Source organism: Lathyrus oleraceus, chromosome 6 (assembly GCF_024323335.1).
Source record: "Lathyrus oleraceus cultivar Zhongwan6 chromosome 6, CAAS_Psat_ZW6_1.0, whole genome shotgun sequence".
Lineage (NCBI taxonomy): Eukaryota > Viridiplantae > Streptophyta > Magnoliopsida > Fabales > Fabaceae > Lathyrus > Lathyrus oleraceus.
Window position 1 is genome coordinate 459265785 of NC_066584.1, and position 25762 is coordinate 459291546.

At 33.6% G+C, this 25762-nt stretch overlaps 1 protein-coding gene and 1 pseudogene across 1 annotated transcript; both read right to left on the reverse strand.

Moving 5' to 3' along the window:
- Nucleotides 1-3862: 3862 nt before the first annotated feature.
- On the reverse strand, nucleotides 3863-12636 carry LOC127096430 (agamous-like MADS-box protein AGL62). The gene is made up of 2 exons (XM_051034998.1): nucleotides 12135-12636; nucleotides 3863-4089 (listed from the first exon to the last, which is right to left on the reverse strand). Exons 1-2 carry the CDS (start codon nucleotides 12634-12636, stop codon nucleotides 3863-3865), a joined length of 729 nt encoding a protein of 242 aa, XP_050890955.1.
- Nucleotides 12637-17278: 4642 nt separating this feature from the next.
- Nucleotides 17279-17991, reverse strand: LOC127098209 (agamous-like MADS-box protein AGL62; annotated as a pseudogene).
- Between the last annotated feature and the right edge of the window lie 7771 nt (nucleotides 17992-25762).

Consider the following 25762-nt stretch of genomic DNA (forward strand, 5'->3'; position numbering starts at 1 on the left):
ACAATAAATGCTACATATTTGCTTCAGAAAACACATGGAAATGATGCATGTATAGTGAGTTTTGAAGTGCAATAATATACCTATTGGAGCAAGTTCTAATTCCTCTTCAATACCATTTACAACTACTATTTGATGCTTCTCCTAATTCTTATGAACTCCTAGATGGTGATTGGAACCCTTGGATGGCAGAATGCATGAGCAAAATGAGAGAAATGGAGGTTAAGGTCAAAAGCTTGCAAAAATGATCTTTTGCTTGGTGAGCTTGGTGTATGGATAAATGGGGATTTATCCTCTATTTATAGTGATCCTTGAGGGTTCAAAAAGCTTCAGATATCATAAGATAATTGTGGCTTGTACTGGTTTGCTTGCTTGGTCGGTTCTTGCATAAAATACCAAGTGGGAAGCATGGCAAAAACATGAGGTGTATGGAGTATTTTGTTGAGCTTTGTCTAAAGTGTAGGAGTTGACTTAAGGTTTAGAGTTGGTATGTCTCAGAACCAAAGCCCTTTGGGAGCTCAATGATACTTAATGTTGGGTTAAAGCCACTTTACACAAATGGAAGTGTAACCTTTGTTCCAAAAATGGAATGATTCATTGTGTAATGGCATGGTTGCTTGGATAATGGCTCAAAAGTGTGTGTGATCTTCTAATTAGAGTGAGATTTAGAAGAAATATAGTCTGTAAAGTAAGATTATGTAGTTTTGGCTCAAGGTTGCATGATGAACTTGCCATGAAAATGACCCAAAATTCAGATTTGAAGAGCCAACTTCATCTTTTCAAAACTCATAGTTTAAATATGATAATTTCATGATATTGGACGTTTTGGAAAGCTAAGACCATCCTCTACAACTTTAATGTTTGGAGATTTCCTTGAATCAATATGGATCATGGTGAAAAATGATGATCAAGTAAGTCACTTTTTGAAGGCAGATTTGGTTGAAATTTTTTCTAAGTGTTTCAATTTTATGGTACCAACTTCATGACTTCATAACTTGAAATCCTTGCATTTTTTAGGAATCAATCATAAAGGACAAATTTGAAGTATGAAGTAAGAGCTTTAATCTTATCATTGGAGTAAAGAAAATGGTGGCTTGGATCACAAGTTATGGCCTTGGAAAGTTGGGTACTTTAACATGTATTTTTTTTCATAACTTAGAAAATTTTACATAACCAAATCTTGCCCTTTTTGTAAGTAATCTCCAATTTCCTGTTTTCTCTTGATCAAATGCATCCATCAACCATATTTTAATGATCCTTGAGTTGAGAAGTTCATGGTTGACCAAAAATGTCAAAAGTCAAACTTTGACTTTTCCTCAGTTGACTTTGTATCAAATGAATCTAATTCTTGCAATCTTTAATGAATGGGATCTGTTGGTCACATTAGATGATGTGAATTCTTATGATGTATTTGAAGTCTTTGAATCATACTTCATGCTTTGGGATAATGCCTTGACTAACCAGTTGACTTTGGGTCAAAACCCTAGTTGAGGGTATCATACGAACTCTGGCCTTGATGAATTTGAGATGGAATGATCTTGGAATTTATTCTTGTCGATGGAAGTCACTTGATCACTTGGTAAGGATGAGGAGTTTGAAATGTTGAAACTCATGCCAAGTCTTGATTGATCAATCCTTGAAAGCTCTTGGTGCAAAACCCTAGCTTAAGACAAACAAAGTAGAAAATCTTTTTGTATTTTCAATAGGTTAGTAATGCAAAGATGCTAGATGTCATACAAATGATACAAATGATGGTAGAATCTTAGGGTTGAAAATTAGGGTATGGCAGTATGTTGTTGATTTTTAATGATTTACATTGTATATTGCAGCTTTCACTACGTTAAACCAACACTTCTATTAGATGAGTTTATTATGGCGTATGTGGTGTGAGGGTTTTACCAACCCCTCACTAACTAAATAACCTTTCTAATTGAATTATAAATTTCAAATAAAAAAATTATGTTATTTTAGAAAATAACTTACATTGATCAAGGTTTTTCAAACTTTCTTCCTCGCATTCTATGTAATTTTCTCCCTCTTTGAGAGTTAAATTTTGGTTTAATGCTTGTAGTTATTCAATCAACACTTCATTATTTACTAGTTCAATACACTAGTAGAGAATGGAATTTTGTTTGAAGAGTTAAAATCATTTAATCTAATTCTAGCACTTAAAAAATCGAGCGAGATACGTAGAATGAAAGGAAAAAAAGCTAGGAAAACATTGATCATTGTAACTTGTTATTCTAATATAACTTAATTTTGACAAATTAATAATTTCTATATCACATTAAAAGGTTATATGTTTAGTGTGTAGTTAATGAAATAAGCATCCCGCATATGTTATAATAAACTCAAAAGAACATGTCATCATGGTTGAAAGATAAAACCTTAGTGAAAGGTTGTTTAAACAGCAAAAAAGACGTTGTTGTGTATTGAACCCAGAATCTTTAAATTTTTCACAACGATTGTTTAAAACAATTGTGGTTATAAGTAGTGCACTTTCTAGTTTTCTACCACGGGCACTGGACCGTAGTTGTAAATACCCACATAAAATCACACCCTACCTAACAACAATTGTTCAACCGTTACTATTGGACTTTTGTAAAAGTGATTATATGTGTTTTCGTAGTAGTGTTAGAAACCACAAAAAAAGGTCTCGGATAAAATTAAAAGTTTGACCTTCTAACATCGAGGAAGAATTTTAAATCCTCTAGAAACAATTGTAAGATATATGGAGATATTTCTAGTAGCCTCATGTCATGAATCATCATGAAAGATATATTGAAGTATATTTACTCAGAGGGTAAGGCACTACATTGTCCTTTTCTAGGTAATGTTTTAAATTAAATCTATAGTCAATCAAAACATGTATCCACCTTCTTTTCCCCATGTTCAACACCTTATGAAAAACAAAGTATTGGAATATCTTATGATTGCTAAGAATCTAAGAAAATGACACTAAAAATATGGTGTCTCCAAATATTCCAGGATAATATTATTCCTATTAGGTCTAAGTCATTGGTAAAGTAGTTATGCTCAAGAGGTTAGGATAACCTTTTTTACTTTACACCAATGTACACTCTAAGCCTTTCAAATAGAAATCAAAGTAAAATTCAAATCTATGGTGGGTTCTAGAATAATTAAGTAGGGTTTCGTAGTCAAACATGTCTTTAGTTCTTGAAAGCTCTTTTCATTCTACCTTCTCCCCCCTTTGATATCATATGGCCCAAGAAACTTACTTTTATCATCCAAATTTATTATTCACTTAGTTTTCAAAAAAAATCTTTTCTCTCAAGACTAATAACATTATCCTAAGTTTCTCTTCGTACTCCATATGATTCAAAGAATAGTTAAGAATATCATCAACGACATTTGCATAAACTATACTCATGCCATTACAAATTTACAATGACATTTGCATACATGAAGCCTTTTACAACAAATAGATTTTTTCTTGCATCTTCATAATATTAAAATTCAATATAAATTATGTAATAACATTTAATGAACTTACCACATATCTTCATGTTATTCTCTCACCCACTTTTTTTACACTCGATTGTAATTCTTTAATTCCCAACGGATGATTAAAAAATGATAAAGGAATAAAATAGATGTATTTGGACTTTAGAAGATAAATTCAAATTTATGAAATATTAAAATATAAATAAATAAGATGCCTTTTATATGAACAATACATAATAAAACATGAAACTAAAAATTTAAATAACATTGAGATTCAGTCATACCCAAGTCCCATAAATGAAATTAGTTAAACATGTGTGCTCTAATTGAAATTAATTAAAACAACATAAAAAAATAAATATTCATAAGGACATCCTAAATTCGGATCTAAGTCAGCTAATCAAAAGAGTCTCGAGGGTCCATACTCGCCAATTCCACCTATATTATTGAAACCAAATAAATGAGTTTGCATCATAGGATTTTGAAAAAAATATTGTTGAAATATTTGAGTTTGTTGAGGATTTGCTTGGTGATTGATTGACATGTTAGAGTTAGAAAAATTTCCAACGTAAAATGGAATATTTTGGGAAGGTGCACCCTGAATTACAAGCCTATCAATGTAACACCCTTCTACCCAAACGACATATTTAAATAGATTATCAGAGTACAACATGTAGAAGAGTTTACATTTCTTACAACATAATACTTTTATCACATCACAATAAAAAAACATATTATTTATTTTATTAAAACTTCGCAGCGGACAACAACACCAATATTATCATTCATCATATAACAATTAATAATAATGTTTCAACATTATCTCAACAAAACATCTCAACATATTAGTCATCGTAAACAACGTAAATAATAACCAATTATCTATCGAACCCCATAACCCCGGTGTCACATGACCAGAGCATTTGACTCGACTCTGCAGAATAACTCTACACTTATTCTTCAAACCTCAACAATAGCTACTCTTCTTTATCTGCACATTGCTCATCATAGATGAACATAAACACATGCAGAAGGGGTGAGAATTACATTATTAAATAATAATATAACGACAGAAATATAAACATAAATATATTTCACATATGCCAACACAGCTCATCATAATCATCATAATCATCATACTCATGAACATCAACAAAACAACATATCAAATGCAATGCACACACCCATGCATGACTCAACACGACTCGGTATACCCATTTTGTGACCAACTATAGGATCACCACTCCCAGATTCATCACCATAGAATCCGAGTTCCCCGCAAGGAACCAAGCCTCTCAACAAGCCGGAGTCAACAACATCATTGGAACTCAGTCCGTTCATCACTAGGCATCGGCCTTTCATGAATGCATGCACATCAAACATGCATCATAATCAACATAGCAACAACAGCATCATATAGTCATGTTATCATCATCATTAATAACATGACACACACTCAACAAAACAACAACAATATTACAACGATATCACATCGTTACATAACACATTTATAACTAAACACGTAAATTCAACATCTCATCATCATAAACACCTCGTACACAATCATATAATCACTATTAATTGTTTATAACACAAGTACAGCGACTTACTAAGAGTCTCGCAACTCAACGTACCCAAAACTCGCCAACATCAACTTCTGCACAGCACAGTTCGCGCCGCGCAGCAGGGTTCGCGCCGCGAACGGTGCGTTCCAGAACTCCTCTGGATTCTGCCCAGTTCGCGCCGCGAACTGGGCTTCGCGCCGCGAATCGCGCGCGAACAGAAGCCCTCTGCTACAGAACCTAGCGCAGCTTTGCTTCTCTACTTGCCATAACTCATACTCCACAGCTAACAACCCAATATCAACATTTAACAGTCATACATACACAACATACTTCGGTTATAAAGCATATAACTCAACGAAACTCACAAATCGGGGATTTCCATCAAAACCCCAACTTTCCCAATCTCCCTAAAATCCCCAAAATCCATCAACAATCCAACATATATCATGAATTTGCTCGCATATTATCGTTTAATAAGGTTCAGACCCCTTACCTCTTTGGATTGAAGGAAGCTCTGAGCAATCTTTGGCCTTTTCCTCTTCCTTCTCTTTCCCTTCAGCGTTTCTCCCTTTTTCTGACTCTGAGGCAACAATACGTGAAAACACCCTAAGTTCTCACTTTGGCCTCTTTTTATCCAAATTCCACTTTTACCCTTCCACTCTTCATATTCCATTTATTTATTTAATTGTTATTAAATAATTAACATCTATAATAATAATAATAATAATTCCCAATATTATTTAATAAATCATTTTACCTTCAAATAATCATATTAAAATAATATTTGAATTAGTCCAACAATATTCGGGGTGTTACAACTCTCCCCCACTTTAGAAGTTTTCGTCCTCGAAAACATACCTCAAGCAAATAGAGCCGGATACGACTCCTTCATCTGATCTTCACGCTCCCAAGTCAAGCTCTCACCAGCTGGACCTCCCCAAACAACTTTCACTAGAGCAATCTTCTTACCTCTCAGGGTCTTCTCTTCTCGGTCATCTATCCGAATTGGCAACACCTCAACGGTCAAATTATCCCTCACCTGGATATCATCCAACTGAACAACCTGCGAAGGATCTGCAATATATTTTCTCAACTGAGATACATGAAACACATCATGCAGATTAGAAAGCGACGGCGGTAAAGCTATCTGATACGCCACTTCCCCAACCCTCTTCAAAATCTGATACGGACCCACAAACCTCGGAGTAAGCTTTTTAGACTTTAAAGCTCTACCCACACCTGTCGTCGGAGTAACTCTCAAGAACACATGATCTCCCTCTTGGAACTCAAGTGCCTTTCTCCTCTTATCATGATAACTCTTCTGACGACTCTGAGAAATCTTCATTTTCTCCTGAATCATCTTAACCCTTTCAGTCGTCTGCTGCACAATCTCAGGTCCGAGTACAACCCTCTCACCTGATTCATACCAACACAATGGAGTTCTACACCTCCTACCATACAATGCTTCATACGGAGCCATACCGATACTAGCATGAAAACTATTATTATAAGTAAACTCCACCAACGGCAAATAACTATCCCAAGAACCACTCTGCTCCAACACACAAGCTCTCAACAAATCCTCCAAGGATTGGATAGTTCTTTCAGTCTGACCATCAGTCTGAGGATGATAAGTTGAACTCAACCTCAACTTAGTCCCCAACGCTTTCTGCAAACTTTCCCAAAATCTAGAAGTAAATCTGGGATCTCTATCAGACACAATACTGGATGGAATACCATGCAGCCTCACTATCTCCTCAATATACAACCCTGCCAACTTCTCTAAAGAGTGATTAATCTTCATCGGCAAGAAATGCGCCGACTTAGTCAATCGATCCACAATCACCCAAATAGAATCATTACCTTTCACCGTCCTCGGCAATCCCGTCACAAAATCCATGGAAATGCTATCCCACTTCCATTCAGGAATCTTCAAAGGTTGCATCATACCTGCCGGTTTCTGATGCTCAATCTTTGACTTCTGACAAGTCAAACAGGCATACACAAACTTAGCAACATCTCTTTTCATACCAGCCCACCAAAACAACTTCTTCAAATCTTGATACATTTTAGTTGCACCTGGATGGATACTCAATCCACTCCTATGGCCCTCTTCAAGAATACTCTTTTTCAATTCAGACACCTCAGGAACACAAACTCTACCTTTAAATCGCAGGATGCCATTCTCATCAATCTCAAAATTACCACCATTACCCTGGTTAACCATAGTAATATGATCAACTAGAGCGACATCAACTTGCTGACCATTCCGAATATCTTCCAGAATTCCACTAGTCAACTTCAGCATACCCAACTTTACACTATCAGCGGAAACTTCACAACCCAAACTCATATCACGGAACTGTTCAATTAACTCAAGCTCCCGAACCATCATCATAGACATATGTAGAGACTTTCTACTCAGTGCATCTGCAACTACATTAGCCTTACCGGGATGATAACTCAATTCAAAGTCAAAATCCTTCAGTAATTCTAACCACCTTCTCTGCCTCATATTTAACTCTTTCTGATCAAACAGATACTTCAGACTCTTGTGATCACTGAACACTGCGAATCTGGAACCATACAGATAATGCCTCCACATTTTCAACACAAATACAACAGCCGCAAGTTCTAGATCATGCGTAGGATAATTCCTCTCATGAACTTTCAACTGTCTAGAAGCATAAGCTACAACTTTACCATTCTGCATCAAAACACCACCAAGACCCATCAAAGAAGCATCACAATAAACAACGAAGGACTCACCAGGATTAGGCAAGATCAACACTGGAGCACTGGTCAACCGCCTCTTCAACTCAACAAAACTCGCTTCACAAGCTGCATCCCATACATACACTTGACCCTTCTTAGTCAACTGCGTCAACGGCAATGCCAACTTAGAGAAGCCCTCAATAAATCTGCGATAATAACCAGCTAACCCCAGAAAACTGCGTATCTCAGTAGCAGACTTCGGAGTCTCCCACTGTAATACAGCACCAACTTTAGCAGGATCAACAGAAATCCCACCACTCGAAATCACATGGCCAAGGAAACTCACTTCCTTCAACCAGAACTCACATTTAGATAACTTTGCATATAATTTCTTTTCTCTTAACACCTGCAAAACAATTCTCAGATGTCCTGCATGCTCTTCTTCCGTCTTAGAATATATCAATATATCATCTATGAACACCACAACAAACTTATCAAGGTACGGATGAAATATACGATTCATATACTCCATAAACACGCTTGGAGCATTAGACACACCGAACGGCATCACAGTGTATTCATAATGACCATACCTCGTACGGAAAGCAGTCTTCGCAATATCATCTGACTTCACTCGGATCTGATGATAACCCGACCGCAAATCAATCTTACTGAAAACATGAGCTCCAACCAACTGGTCCATCAAATCATCAATCCTCGGCAATGGATACCGATTCTTGATAGTCACCTTATTCAACTGCCGATAATCGACACATAACCTCATCGTACCTTCTTTCTTCTTCACTAACAATACTGGTGCACCCCAAGGAGAAACACTTGGACGCACAAACTTCTTCTCAAGCAATTCTTCAAGTTGCTTCTTCAATTCAACTAATTCAGTTGCCGACATTCTATAAGGAGGCATCGACACTGGACTCGTACCTGGTACTAAGTCAATGGCAAATTCAACTTCACGTTCTGGAGGTAAATCACTTACATCCTCCGGAAACACATCCTGAAATTCACAGACAACAGGCAAATCTACACTCACCACTTTCTTATCCGCTTGCAGAGACGCAAATAAAGCGAATATCTGGGCTTCATCTTTCACAAAATCCCCCACCTGCCTAGCAGATAGAAATCTTGCCTCATCATTCTCACCAACTTCAGAAAACTGCACCGTCTTTCTATAGCAGTTGATAGACACGCCATAGAATTCTAGCCAATTCATTCCCAGAATAATATCAATTTGGTGCAAGGGTAAGCACACCAAATCAACCACGAACTCTCTCTCAAAGATCGTCAACTGACAACCTCGACAGACAACAGAAGTCTCCACAGAACCATTAGCAGGAGTATCTATCACCATACTTCCGCCTAGGGACGACATAATCACACCAATCCTAGTCGCACACTCATACGAAATAAACGAATGAGTAGCACCAGTGTCAACAATAGCAAGCAATTCAACATTATTAATCAAGCAAGTACCTTTAATCAGATTATCTTCTTTAGGAGCTTCAGCCCCACTCAGAGCAAACACCCTACCAGTAGTATGAGCTGCAGTAGCCGCCTTCTTCGGTTTCGAGCACTGCGAACTGATATGGCCTTTCTCGCCACAATTAAAACATGTCGGACCAGCATCCTTACATTCAGTAACTCTATGACCAGCCTGACCGCATCGGAAACATCTCAGCACTTTCTTGGTACAGCTGTCAGCACGGTGGCCTGGCTCGCCACACTTGAAGCATTTACCAGCTATGAGAGATCCTCCCCCACTTGGCTTCTTCTCATCTACCACTTTCTGCTTACCTTTACCATTCGGAGATGCATAAGGACCACCACGATCCTTATTCTTCTTCTCACTAAGACTCTTGTAATGGGCAGTCCTAGCCTTGCTATCTTCCTCAAATATCCTGCACTTATTAACCAGTGTAGGAAACCTACGAATCTCCTGGTAACCAATGCCTTGTTTGATCTCGGGACGCAACCCGTTCTCAAACTTGACACACTTGGATCCCTCAGCACCAGCGTCATTATAATGAGGACAATACTGCACCAGCTCCTCAAACTTCGAAGCGTACTCAGCAACAGACATGTTACCCTGCTTCAGTTCTAGAAATTCCATCTCCTTCTTACATCGCACATCAGCAGGAAAATATTTCTCCAGAAAGACCGTCTTGAACCTTTCCCAAGTCATCTCAGCATCTGGTACTTCGATTCTCTGGCGAGTGTTATCCCACCAGTTCTCAGCCTCTTCAGATAACATATGCGTACCAAACTGCACCTTCTGCGCTTCGGTACACGTCATCACCCGGAAAATCTTCTCAATTTCCCTCAGCCAAATCTGAGCACCATCTGGATCATAGCGCCCTTTGAATGTAGGAGGGTTATTCTTCAGAAACCTTCCCAAATTCTTAAACTCGTCGACCGGCGGATTCTGCTGCGCCTGCATAGCCTGCGCCATAGCAGCCAAAGCCTCAGCAATCGCACGGTCATTTTCTCCAACCATACTCTGCACAACACCACTACAACCGTTAAATATCGACAGTGTCATTTACACTAATCGACCAACAGGGAAAACATCACATTATGACTCGACTGGACTGACTATGCTCTGATACCACTAATGTAACACCCTTCTACCCAAACGACATATTTAAATAGATTATCAGAGTACAACATGTAGAAGAGTTTACATTTCTTACAACATAATACTTTTATCACATCACAATAAAAAAACATATTATTTATTTTATTAAAACTTCGCAGCGGACAACAACACCAATATTATCATTCATCATATAACAATTAATAATAATGTTTCAACATTATCTCAACAAAACATCTCAACATATTAGTCATCGTAAACAACGTAAATAATAACCAATTATCTATCGAACCCCATAACCCCGGTGTCACATGACCAGAGCATTTGACTCGACTCTGCAGAATAACTCTACACTTATTCTTCAAACCTCAACAATAGCTACTCTTCTTTATCTGCACATTGCTCATCATAGATGAACATAAACACATGCAGAAGGGGTGAGAATTACATTATTAAATAATAATATAACGACAGAAATATAAACATAAATATATTTCACATATGCCAACACAGCTCATCATAATCATCATAATCATCATACTCATGAACATCAACAAAACAACATATCAAATGCAATGCACACACCCATGCATGACTCAACACGACTCGGTATACCCATTTTGTGACCAACTATAGGATCACCACTCCCAGATTCATCACCATAGAATCCGAGTTCCCCGCAAGGAACCAAGCCTCTCAACAAGCCGGAGTCAACAACATCATTGGAACTCAGTCCGTTCATCACTAGACATCGGCCTTTCATGAATGCATGCACATCAAACATGCATCATAATCAACATAGCAACAACAGCATCATATAGTCATGTTATCATCATCATTAATAACATGACACACACTCAACAAAACAACAACAATATTACAACGATATCACATCGTTACATAACACATTTATAACTAAACACGTAAATTCAACATCTCATCATCATAAACACCTCGTACACAATCATATAATCACTATTAATTGTTTATAACACAAGTACAGCGACTTACTAAGAGTCTCGCAACTCAACGTACCCAAAACTCGCCAACATCAACTTCTGCACAGCACAGTTCGCGCCGCGCAGCAGGGTTCGCGCCGCGAACGGTGCGTTCCAGAACTCCTCTGGATTCTGCCCAGTTCGCGCCGCGAACTGGGCTTCGCGCCGCGAATCGCGCGCGAACAGAAGCCCTCTGCTACAGAACCTAGCGCAGCTTTGCTTCTCTACTTGTCATAACTCATACTCCACAGCTAACAACCCAATATCAACATTTAACAGTCATACATACACAACATACTTCGGTTATAAAGCATATAACTCAACGAAACTCACAAATCGGGGATTTCCATCAAACCCCAACTTTCCCAATCTCCCTAAAATCCCCAAAATCCATCAACAATCCAACATATATCATGAATTTGCTCGCATATTATCGTTTAATAAGGTTCAGACCCCTTACCTCTTTGGATTGAAGGAAGCTCTGAGCAATCTTTGGCCTTTTCCTCTTCCTTCTCTTTCCCTTCAGCGTTTCTCCCTTTTTCTGACTCTGAGGCAACAATACGTGAAAACACCCTAAGTTCTCACTTTGGCCTCTTTTTATCCAAATTCCACTTTTACCCTTCCACTCTTCATATTCCATTTATTTATTTAATTGTTATTAAATAATTAACATCTATAATAATAATAATAATAATTCCCAATATTATTTAATAAATCATTTTACCTTCAAATAATCATATTAAAATAATATTTGAATTAGTCCAACAATATTCGGGGTGTTACAATCAACATGTTGTGTAACGAGTTTCTTAAGTTCCTCTAAAGCCTTCTTGAATAGTACAACTTGAGCCCTATTCATTCCATCAATGGGACACGCCCACCAAAACTGAGCCTCGGCCGCCTTTCGCAAATTACTTAACTCATCACCACATTTCTTCTCAATGTCCAACATACTGTTAATTTCTGTCAGGTGATTATTGAGCTCACGCACGTTTGCGCTACGTTGAGCCTCAAGAAATTGCATGGTGCCATTAATTTGGGGTGGGACCCGTGATAGATAACGATCTATGATTGTATCAACATGTGGGTGACCAAAGGAAAACACCTTCTCACCAGGTGAGAATACAACAAGAGCCATATCTGCACCACAAAGTGTGCTAAGCTCACTGGCTTTCTTGAAAAGCCCACCACGACGCTTTGAGAAAGTCACTTGCATATTGCTCTCATTGCTCATCTTTTTCATCTCAATCTTTTGGCGACCACGACCTTTCCTTCCGGTTGACATGGTTGAAATTAAAGAGAAAAGACAAAAGAAAATGATGAATGTGTTTGGAACTTCAAACTAAGAAATTATACATTATAATTGAGTGTGAAGAGGTTGTTTTATAACCAAATTTCGAGTGACTAATTTTCTCTTTTATTTGAATATGTCTATAAAAGTTGGAACCCATTTATTTTCCAAACGTTGTATCTTTTCGTTACATTAAAATATTTATTATATTGAGAGATTCACATCAAATCTCTTTTTACATGATTTATATGGTAGAAAATTCAATGTAAAAAATGACATTGTTTTACTATTTTATATATTTTAGATTATTCAACACCTAGTGGATAAACTCTACTTTGATACTTTGATAGTTCAAAAACTTACAATAAATATGCTTATATTATTGTCATACAACAAATATTAAATATTAAAACTTTAAAATAATTATTTAATTTATAAAAGACAAAATTTCAAGATGGAAAATTCTTGCTTTAAAATTTTTTCTAAATTTTTTATTCAAATTATTTAATTTTTAATATCTAAACAATGGGCAATGGTAATAGAAGTATCGCAACTTTTTTTAAAAATTATAAATGGTACAATTATAATATTTATCACATGATATTATTTATGATAATGCACGATAAGAGAGTGAAAATTATTTTAAAATATAATGCGTGGAAAACGTGTGAAAACTATTTAAAATTTCATAATTTTTTGTATTTATTTTGTGTTAAACATTTCATAACTTAATGTTAGATTTTTTTAAAATATATAATCAATATTGTTTGTGTCATTTCTTATCTAGTTTCTAAATGCTTACGCGGTTTCTTTTCAAAATGCAATGCATTACGTAACTTATAATATATTCTCCTTTATTGACTAATTTTCTTATAGTTGATATATTTAATTAGATTGAATCTTAATGCTCTTGAATTTATTTTTATTTTATTAAAATAAATTTCATCACGGTTTAAAATAATAAATATGGTGATAATTAAAAAGTTAAATGCTTGAAATCCAAGCATCAACAATTTTTTTTCGTTATAAAAAGGATTTGTTCATATACTCTTATAAATATATTAAAATTAAAATCCATATCACCAAAGTTATTATCAGAAACCATTCTGAATAGTACTAATATTTTATTATGGTTTTTCTTAGAAACAATGGTGATAAGTTTTACACACATGCACGCGCGCACACACACACACGCACGTTCACACGCACGCACGCACGCACACACATACACACACATACACACACACACACACACACACACACACACACACATATATATATATATATATATATATATATATATATATATATATATATATATATATATATATATATATATATATATATATATAATCAAAGTTATGAAGTTGTCAGCAAAGAATAGTAGTCTCGCTCAAAACACAAAACTCTAACATCTCTCACTTCTATATCCAACGTACTTGTCTCTCTTCTTCCACAGAACTCGTCTCTCTTCTTCTTCATACTAAAAGTTAATCAAGTTCAACAATTTTTCTTTTTTTATCTTTCTTCTTCTTCTGCTTCTAAAATATAATCATGTTATTCATATGCTTTCTTCAATTTTTCTTTGTATAGGTACTAATATTCATACCTTTGAAGAACTTTCAAGGTACGTCATTCCTCCATACGTTTTCTTCCATTTCGGTTTCACATGGTTTTTTATGTTTTTTGGGTTGTCTCTAATTGAATATCTGTTTTTGAAATGGTTCATTCGTGTTTAACATATGAAACGACAATATAAATGAGAATATCATATATGTTCCAAGTATGATTATGTTCTGCTTAAAAAAAATTCAGACTTTCCATATGTCGTTTGTGGATCAAGGAAATGATCATGGAAAGACGTTACATAAATCTCATTTATCTTCCTTCATCTTCACATTTGAGGTACATGCACAAAAATTTTCCATATTTTATTTTATTGTTGATTTCCTTTTTGTTGTTATATGTTATATATTGTTTAAACTATGTTGTTATTAATAAAAGTTATATGTCGTTGATGATTTAGTTTTTTTATATATATGTTGTATGGTGTGTAAGGTAGTTTGTTGTTGCTAAAAGTTGTATGTTGTTTTGTATTTAGTTTTAATTGTTATATGTTGTATTTTATTTAAGGTGTGTTGTTGTTGATAAAAATTGGATGTTGTTGATGATTTAATTTTTTTTTTATATATGTTCTTGTTTATAAAAGTTATATGTTGTTGATAAAAGTTGTATGTTTTTGTTGATAAAAGTTAATATTATTGATGATGATTTATATGTTGTATGTGTCGCGGTGAAGAATCAGAGACCAAGCTATTGATTAGACTTGACTCATGAATCAAAATATCACCACCGAACTTTAATTTATCCAAGAGAACGGAAAAGATTCAAAAATAACTCTATATATATATATATATATATATATATATATATATATATATATATATATATATATATATATATATATATATATATATATATATATATATATATATATATATATATATGCAAACCTAGAAGATTAAACTTAAGCTAAGCAAAAAGGGGGGAGATTCTAAGGTACGGGGGTGTGTTATGAAAATGGAAGGTATTAGCACCATAATCATCTGTAGTACTCTACAGGAACCTTTTAAATATATGTGTTTAGTTTTAAATTGTTTGTTATTTGATTGGGGAGGTGAGTAAAAGAACATCTTTTATTGTTTGATGATTTGGAAAGACATTGAGTCTTATGCCTACGTACCCATGAAGGATCAAAACCTCGTAGTTCGGGTTCAAAAGTAAGAAGAGATTTGTTGGGGTTGATTTTATGAGAAAGAGGAAAATTGTCATATTAAGTAGAAAACTCACTTTTAAACCACCACAAATATGTGGAAGATATATCTTTGCATCAAATTGAAAGAAGGGCTCTCACTTGGATATAAAATAATCAAGTATGCCACATACCTCTTCCAAATGGAAAAGAATCAATATCAATCTCAACAATGTTATGGGGTAGAAGATTTAAATCTCAACTAAGGATGACTCATGTCTAATCCTTTTATGAAAAGGTTTTAAACATGGAAAAGCCAAAGTGGTAAAAGGGTTTGAATTAAGTTTGTGTTTTTTATATCTTATGAAAAGATCTTTGAATATGCTAAAGTGTTTTGAAGCATTTGATTAAGAAATAAAAGGGAAAATAATGACCTAAGTCAAATTTTATTATGAAGATGGTTATAATAAGGAGAGAGAGAGAGAGAGAGAGAAAGAGAGAGAGAGAGAGAGAGAGAGAGAGAGAGAGAGAGAGAGAGAGAGAGAGAGAGAGAGAGAGGGAGAGAGAGAGAGAGAGAGAGAGAGAGAGAGAGAATCCTAAGGTTTACATTGAGGGGGACCTAAGATTGTATCAAGAAGCTTTAGATTAAGGGGAAGCAAAGTTGTATAGGATGCATATAAACACACACATGCAAAATGACAAGAATATCATGATTCCTTTCCCTTGGATATAAACAATAACATGGTTGAACATGCATTAACATTAAGGCAAAAAATATATGGCTAAATACAATAACAATCACAAGGTGAGTGAGGTATGGATGACAATATTGATCATGGTTTTTAGACATTAAGATAAAAATAAATAAGCCATTACGAAGTTTCACATAACATCATAAGACACAACACATTGATGGTGAATACAAAGTCTCATATTTGATATGGTAAAGGCATTCATTGGTACATGGTAAAGACAACATGAATCAATTTAGGTCAAACATGCATCACATTATAAGTCTTCACAAAATAAACATTAAACTTGAATCAAAGTTCATGATAAGACCAAGCTTAAGTGGGAACCCTAATCATGCATCAATATTCTTCAAAAGATTCATCTAAACAAAACACTAAGTTTCATATAAATAATCAATCACTAATATTTTAAAACAAGGTCATTTGATCATGGTATAATGCCAAAAATATGATCATGTTTAAGTAAAAAAAATGCTACCAACATCAAACAATATCTAAAAAAATATAAACTGGTCACACAAACATCTATGATCACTTAGAACAAAGAAACAATAAAATAAAATCCATTAAAAAGGCCTAAAAACAACATAAAATGCACTAGTTTTCTACCTAATAAAAATGGTCAAAATAAATATTATTTTTTGAGATTTTTTATGGATTCATAAAATAGACATTCTCATAAACACATGACAAAATGAATGGGTCAAAAATGTTAAGGGATCATGAAGTTATGGATATTTGAAGTTACGAAGAAAAATGAACATTTAACAAGTGAGAAAAAAAATAAACATTACACTGACTAGGTTCGAACCCACATCATTAGGGTTCCATGCACTGTTTGAAAAAAAAACAAAGTTTAGGATAAGGTGGATTCAAACCCCATATCTTTGGGTTGTAAGTGACTTAGGGCACACGTTTCTACCACCAGGGTAGCTATACATTTGTTCGTTATAACACAAGGAATTGTATATATTATAAAAACGCGTTTGGTTTGACTTTTCCACGCCATGTCAGCTTCTTCTTCAATCTCTTTCTTCTTATTTTCCTATTTTCTTCTTTCATTATTTTTCAAATCTTATATCAATCATATCTCTCTCATTTCTCAACCATTTTTCGGATCTAAGTCAGCTAATCAAAAGATTCTCGAGGGTCCATACTCGTCAATTCCACCCATATTGTTGAAACCAAATAAATGAGTTTGCATCATAGGATTTTGAAAAAAATGTTGTTGAAACATTTGAGCTTGTTGAGGATTTACTTGGTGATTGATTGACATGTTAGAGTTAGAAAAATTTCCAACATAAAATGGAATATTTTGGGAAGGTGCACCTTGAATTACAAGCCTATCAACATGTTGTGTAACAAGTTTCTTAAGTTCCTCTAAAGCCTTCTTGAATAGTATAACTTGAGCCCTATTCATTCCATCAATGGGACACGCCCACCAAAACTGAGCCTCGGTCGCCTTTCACAAATGGCTTAACTCATCACCACACTTCTTCTCAATATCCAACATATTGTTAATTTCTGTCAGGTGATTATTGAGCTCACACACGTTTGCGCTACGGTGAGCCTCAAGAAATTGCATGGTGCCATTAATTTGGGGTGGGACCCGTGATAGATAACGATCTATGACTGTATCAACATGTGGGTGACCAAAGGAAAACACTTTCTCACCAGGTGAGAATACAACAAGAGCAATATCTGCACCAAAAAGTGTGCTAAGCTCACTGGCTTTTATGAAAAGCCCACCACGACGCTTTCAGAAAGTCATTTGCATATTGCTCTCATTGCTCATCTTTTTCATCTCAATCTTTTGGCGACCAGACCTTTCCTTCCGGTTGACATGGTTGACATTAAAGAGAAAAGAGAAAAGAAAATGATGAATGTGTTTGGAATTTCAAACTAAGAAATTATACATTATAATTGAGTGTGAAGAGGTTGATTTATAACCAAATTTTGAGTGACTAATTTTCATTTTTATTTGAATATGTCTATAAAAGTTGAAACCCATTTATTTTCCAAATGTTGTATCTTTTCGTTACATTAAAATATTTATTATATTGAGAGATTCACATCAAATCTCTTTTTATATGGTTTATATGGTAGAAAATTCAATGTAAAAAAATGACATTGTTTTACTATTTTATATATTTTAGATTATTCAACACCTAATGGATAAACTCTACTTTGATACTTTGATAGTTCAAAAATTTACAATAAATATGCTTATATTATTGTCATACAACAAATATTAAATATTAAAACTTGAAAATAATGATTTAATTTATAAAAGACAAAATTTCAAGATGGAATATTCTTGCTTTAAAATTTTTTCTAAAATTTTTATTCAAATTATTTAATTTTTAATATCAAAACAATGAGCAATGGTAATATAAGTATCACAACTTTTTTTTTTAAATTATAAATGGTACAATTATAATATTTATCACGTGATATTATTTATGATAATGCGCGACAAAAGAGTGAAAATTATTTTAAAATATATTGCGTCGTGTGAAAACTATTTAAAATTTCATAATTTTTTGTATTTATTTTGTGTTAAACATTTCATAACTTAATGTTAGATTTTTAAAAAATATATAATCAATATTGTTTGTGTCATTTCGTATCTAGTTTCTAAATGCTTACATGTAATGGCGGTTTCTTTTTAAAATGCAATGCATTACGTAACTTATAATATATTCTCCTTTATTCAGTCATTTCCTTATAGTTGATATATTTAATTAGATTGAATCTTAATGCGCCTGAATTTATTTTGATTTTATTAAAAGAAATTTCATCACGGTTTAAAATAATAAATATGGTGATAATTAAAAAGTTACATGCTTGAAATCCAAGCATCAACAAATTTTTTATTTTTTCGTTATAAAAAGGACTTGTTCATATACTCTTATAAATATATTAAAATTAAAATACATATCACCAAAGTTATTATCAGAAACCATTGTGAATAGTACTAATATTTTATCACGATTTTTCTTAGAAACAATGGTGATAAGTTTTACACACACGCACGCGTACACAGACACACACACACACACACACACACGCTTACACGCAGAAGCACGCGCCCACACACACACACACACACACACACACACACACACATATATGAAGTTGTCAGCAAAGAATAGTAGTCTCGCTCAAAACACAAAACTCTAACATCTCTCACTTCTATATCCAACGTATTTGTCTCTCTTCTTCTTCCACAAAACTCGTCTCTCTTCTTCTTCATACTAAAAGTTAATCAAGTTCAACAATTTTTATTTTTTATCTTTCTTTTTCTTCTGCTTCTAAAATATAATCATGTTATTCATATGCTTTCTTCAATTTTTCTTTGTATAGGTACTAATATTCATATCTTTGAAGAACTTTTAAGGTACGTCATTCCTCCATACGTTTTCTTCCATTTCGGTTTCACATTATTTTTTGTGTTTTTTTGGTTGTCTCTAATTGGATATCTGTTTTTGAAATGGTTCATTCGTGTTTAACATATCAAACGATAATATAAATGAGAAAGTAGTTATCATATTTGTTCCAAGTATGATTATGTTCTTCTTAAAAAAAATTCAGACTTTCCATATCTCGTTTGTGGATCAAGGAAATGATCAAGGAAAGATGTTACGTAAATCTCATTTATCTTCCTCCATCTTCACATTTAAGGTACATGCACGAAACTTTTCCATATTTTATATTATTTTTTATTTCCTTTTTGTTGTTATATGTTATATGTTGTTTAAACTATGTTGTTATTAATAAAAGTTATATGTCGTTGATGATTTAGTTTTTTTATATATATGTTGTATGGTGTGTAAGGTAGTTCGTTGTTGGTAAAAGTTGTATGTTGTTTTTTATTTAGTCTTAATTGTTATATGTTGTATTTTGTTTAATGTATGTTGTTGTTGATAAAAATTGGATGTTGTTGATGATTTAGTTTTTGTTGATATATGTTTTTGTTTATAAAAGTTATATGTTGTTGATATAAGTTGTATGTTTTTGTTGATAAAAGTTAATATTGTTGATGATGATTTATATGTTGTATGTGTCGCGGTGAAGAATCAGAGACCAAACTATTGATTAGACTTGACTCATGAATCAAAATATCACCACCGAACTTTAATTTATCCAAGAGAACGGGAAAAGATTCAAAAACAACTCAATATATATATATATATATATATATATATATATATATATATATATATATATATATATATATATATATATATATATATATATATATATATATATGCAAACCTAGAAGATTAAACTTAAGCTAAGCAAAAAGGGGGGAGATTCTAAGGTACGGGGGTGTGTTATGAAAATGGAAGGTATTAGCACCATAATCATCTGTAGTACTCTACAGGAACCTTTTAAATATATGTGTTTAGTTTAAAATTGTTTGCTATTTGATTGGGGAGGTGAGTAAAAGAACATCTTTTATTGTTTTATGATTTGGAAAGATATTGAGTCTTATGCCTACGTATCCGTGAAGGATCAAAACCTCGTAGTTAGGGTTCAAAAGTAAGAAGGGATTTGTTAGGGTTGATTTTATGAGAAAGACGAAAATTGTCATATTAAGTAGAAAACTCACTTTTAAACCACCACAAACATGTGGAAGATATATCTTTGCATAAAATTGAAAGAAGGTCTCTCACTTGAATATAAAATAACCAAGTATGCCACATACCTCTTCCAAATGGAAAAGAATCAATATCAATCTCAATAATGTTATGGGGTAGGAGATTTAAATCTCAACTAGGGATGACTCATGTCTAATCCTTTTATGAAAAAGTTTTAAACATGGAAAAGTCAAAGTGGTAAAAGAATTTGAATTAAGTTTGTGTGTTTTAGATCTTATGAAAAGATCTTTGAATATGCTAAAGTGTTTTGAAGCATTTGATTAAGATATAAAAGGGAAAACAATGACCTAAGTCAAATTTTATTATGAAAGTGGTTATAATAAGGAGAGATAGAGATAGAGATAGAGAGAGAGAGAGAGAGAGAGAGAGAGAGAATTCTAAGGTTTACATTGAGGGGGGACCTAAGATTGTATCTAGAAGCTTTGGATTAAAGGGAAGCAAAGTTGTATAGGATGAAGATAAACACACACATGCAAAATGACAAGAATATCATGATTCCTTTCCCTCGGATATAAACAATAACAAGGTTGAACATGCATTAACATTAAGGCAAAAAATATATGGCTAAATACAATGACAATCACAAGGTGAGTGAGGTATGGATGACAATATTGATCATGGTTTTTAGACATTAAGATAAAAGTAAACAAGACATGACGAAGTTTCACATAAAATCACAAGACATAACACATTGATGGTGAATACAAAATCATATTTGACATGGTAAAGGCATTCATTGGTACATGGGGGACCTAAGATTGTATCTAGAAACTTTGGATTAAGGGGAAGCAAAGTTGTATAGGATGAAGATAAACACACACATGCAAAATGACAAGAATATCATGATTCCTTTCCCTTGGATATAAACAATAACAAGGTTGAACATGCATTAACATTAAGGAAAAAAATATATGGCTAAATACAATGACAATCACAAGGTGAGTGAGGTATGGATGGCAATATTGATCATGGTTTTTAGACATTAAGATAAACGTAAACAAGACATGATGAAGTTTCACATAAAATCACAAGACATAACACATTGATGGTGAAGCCAAAATCATATTTGACATGGTAAAGGCATTCATTGGTACATGGTAAATAAAACATGAATCAATTTAGGTCAAACATGCATCACATTATAAGTCTTCACAAAATAAACATTAAACTTGAATTAAAGTTCATGATAATACCAAGCTAAGTGGAAACCCTAATCATGCATCAATATTCTTCAAAAGATTCATCTAAACAAAACCCTAAGTTTCATATAAATAATCAATCACTAATATTTTAAAACAAGGTCATTTGATCATGGTATAATGCCAAAAATATGATCATGTTTAAGTAAAAAAAATGCTACCAACATCAAACAATACCTGAAAAATATACATTGGTCACACAAACATCTATGATCACTTAGAACAAAGAAACAATAAAACAAAATCCATTAAAAGGCCTAAAAACAACATAAAATGCACTAGTTTTCTACCTAATAAAAATGGTCAAAATAAATATTATTTTTTGGGATTTTTTATGGATTCATAAAATCGACATTCTCATAAACACATGACAAAAAGAATGGTTCAAAAATAAAGGGATCATGAAGTTATGGATATTTGAAGTTACGAAGAAAAATGAACATTTAACAAGTGAGAAAAAAAAACATTACACTGACTAGGTTCGAACCCACGTCCTTAGGGTTCCATGCATTGTTTGAAAAAAAAAGTTTGGGGTAAGGGGGATTCAAACCCCATACCTTTAGGTTGTAAGTGACTTAGGGCACACGCTTCTACCACAGGGGTAGCTATACATTTGTTCATTATAACACAAGGAATTGTATATATTGTAAAAACGCGTTTGGTTTGACTTTTCCAGGCCGTGTCAGCTTCTTCTTCAACCTCTTTCTTCTTATTTTCGTTTTTTTCTTTCATTATTTTTTAAATCTTATATCAATCATATCTCTCTCATTTCTCAACCATTTTTCATGAAAGAAAGATTAAAATTGCTTAGAAAAATGTAAGGAACACAATAGTACGATAGGTTTTAGCTAATACTCAAAGATGAAGATGCAGAAAGGCCAAAACCAGAACTGAAACTTTAGGTTTCATGCAACTGAAATTCACATAAACTGCAAGATAAATGGCATGTGAGTTAATAATCAACCTTAACACAATAAATGCTACATATTTGCTTCAGAAATCACATGGAAATGATGCATGTATAGTGAGTTTTGAAGTGCAATAATATACCTATTGGAGCAAGTTCTAATTCCTCTTCAATACCATTTACAACTACTATTTGATGCTTCTCCTAATTGTTATGAACTCCTAGAAGGTGATTGGAACCCTTGGATGGCAGAATGCATGAGCAAAATGAGAGAAATGGAGGTTAAGGTCAAAAGCTTGCAAAAATGATCTTTTGCTTGGTGAGCTTGGTGTATGGATAAATGGGGATTTATCCTCTATTTATAGTGATCCTTGAGGGTTCAAAAAGCTTCAGATATCATAAGATAATTGTGGCTTGTACTGGTTTGCTTGCTTGGTCGGTTCTTGCATAAAATACCAAGTGGGAAGCATGGCAAAAACATGAGGTGTATGAAGTATTTTGTTGAGCTTTGTCTAAAGTGTAGGAGTTGACTTAAGGTTTAGAGTTGGTATGTCTCAGAACCAAAGCCCTTTGGGAGCTCAATGATACTTAATGTTGGGTTAAAACCACTTTACACAAATGGAAGTGTAACCTTTGTTCCAAAAATGGAATGATTCATTGTGTAATGGCATGGTTGCTTGGATAATGGCTCAAAAGTGTGTGTGATCTTCTAATTAGAGTGAGATTTAGAAGAAATATAGTCTGTAAAGTAAGATTATGTAGTTTTGGCTCAAGGTTGCATGATGAACTTGCCATGAAAATGACCCAAAATTCAGTTTTGAAGAGCCAACTTCATCTTTTCAAAACTCATAGTTTAAATATGATAATTTCATGATATTGGACGTTTTGGAAAACTAAGACCATCCTCTACAACTTTAATGTTTGGAGATTTCCTTGAATCAATATGGATCATGGTGAAAAATGATGATCAAGTAAGTCACTTTTTGAAGGCAGATTTGGTTGAAATTTTTTCTAAGTGTTTCAATTTTATGGTACCAACTTCATGACTTCATAACTTGAAATCCTTGCATTTTTTAGGAATCAATCATAAAGGAAAAATTTGAAGTATGAAGTAAGAGCTTTAATCTTATCATTGGAGTAAAGAAAATGGTGGCTTGGATCACAAGTTATGGCCTTGGAAAGTTGGGTACTTTAACATGTATTTTTTTTCATAACTTAGAAAATTTTACATAACCAAATCTTGCCCTTTTTGTAAGTAATCTCCAATTTCCTGTTTTCTCTTGATCAAATGCATCCATCAACCATATTTTAATGATCCTTGAGTTGAGAAGTTCATGGTTGACCAAAAATGTCAAAAGTCAAACTTTGACTTTTCCTCAGTTGACTTTGTATCAAATGAATCTAATTCTTGCAATCTTTAATGAATGGGATCTGTTGGTCACATTAGATGATGTGAATTCTTATGATGTATTTGAAGTCTTTGAATCATACTTCATGCTTTGGGATAATGCCTTGACTAACCAGTTGACTTTGGGTCAAAACCCTAGTTGAGGGTATCATACGAACTCTGGCCTTGATGAATTTGAGATGGAATGATCTTGGAATTTATTCTTGTCGATGGAAGTCACTTGATCACTTGGTAAGGATGAGGAGTTTGAAATGTTGAAACTCATGCCAAGTCTTGATTGATCAATCCTTGAAAGCTCTTGGTGCAAAACCCTAGCTTAAGACAAACAAAGTAGAAAATCTTTTTGTATTTTCAATAGGTTAGTAATGCAAAGATGCTAGATGTCATACAAATGATACAAATGATGGTAGAATCTTAGGGTTGAAAATTAGGGTATGGCAGTATGTTGTTGATTTTTAATGATTTACATTGTATATTGCAGCTTTCACTACGTTAAACCAACACTTCTATTAGATGAGTTTATTATGGCGTATGTGGTGTGAGGGTTTTACCAACCCCTCACTAACTAAATAACCTTTCTAATTGAATTATAAATTTCAAATAAAATAATTATGTTATTTTAGAAAATAACTTACATTGATCAAGGTTTTTCAAACTTTCTTCCTCGCATTCTATGTAATTTTCTCCCTCTTTGAGAGTTAAATTTTGGTTTAATGCTTGTAGTTATTCAATCAACACTTCATTATTTACTAGTTCAATACACTAGTAGAGAATGGAATTTTGTTTGAAGAGTTAAAATCATTTAATCTAATTCCAGCACTTAAAAAATCGAGCGAGATACGTAGAATGAAAGGAAAAAAGCTAGGAAAACATTGATCATTGTAACTTGTTATTCTAATATAACTTAATTTGTCAAATTAATAATTTCTATATCACATTAAAAGGTTATATGTTTAGTGTGTAGTTAATGAAATAAGCATCCCGCATATGTTATAATAAACTCAAAAGAACATGTCATCATGGTTGAAAGATAAAACCTTAGTGAAAGGTTGTTTAAACAGCAAAAAAGACGTTGTTGTGTATTGAACCCAGAATCTTTAAATTTTTCACAACGATTGTTTAAAACAACTGTGGTTATAAGTAGTGCACTTTCTAGTTTTCTACCACGGGCACTGGACCGTAGTTGTAAATACCCACATAAAATCACACCCTACCTAACAACAATTGTTCAACCGTTACTATTGGACTTTTGTAAAAGTGATTATATGTGTTTTCGTAGTAGTGTTAGAAACCACAAAAAAAGGTCTCGGATAAAATTAAAAGTTTGACCTTCTAACATCGAGGAAGAATTTTAAATCCTCTAGAAACAATTGTAAGATATATGGAGATATTTCTAGTAGCCTCATGTCATGAATCATCATGAAAGATATATTGAAGT

Excerpts from the sequence above, each read along its gene's own strand:
- LOC127096430 (XM_051034998.1), bottom strand. The coding sequence starts at position 12,636 with ATGTCAACCGGAAGGAAAGGTCGTGGTCGCCAAAAGATTGAGATGAAA. Across the intron at positions 4,090-12,134 it reads CGTTACACAACATGTTGATT|GGTGTTACATTGATAGGCTT; the intron begins GTAACACCCCGA and ends TTTGGGTAGAAG.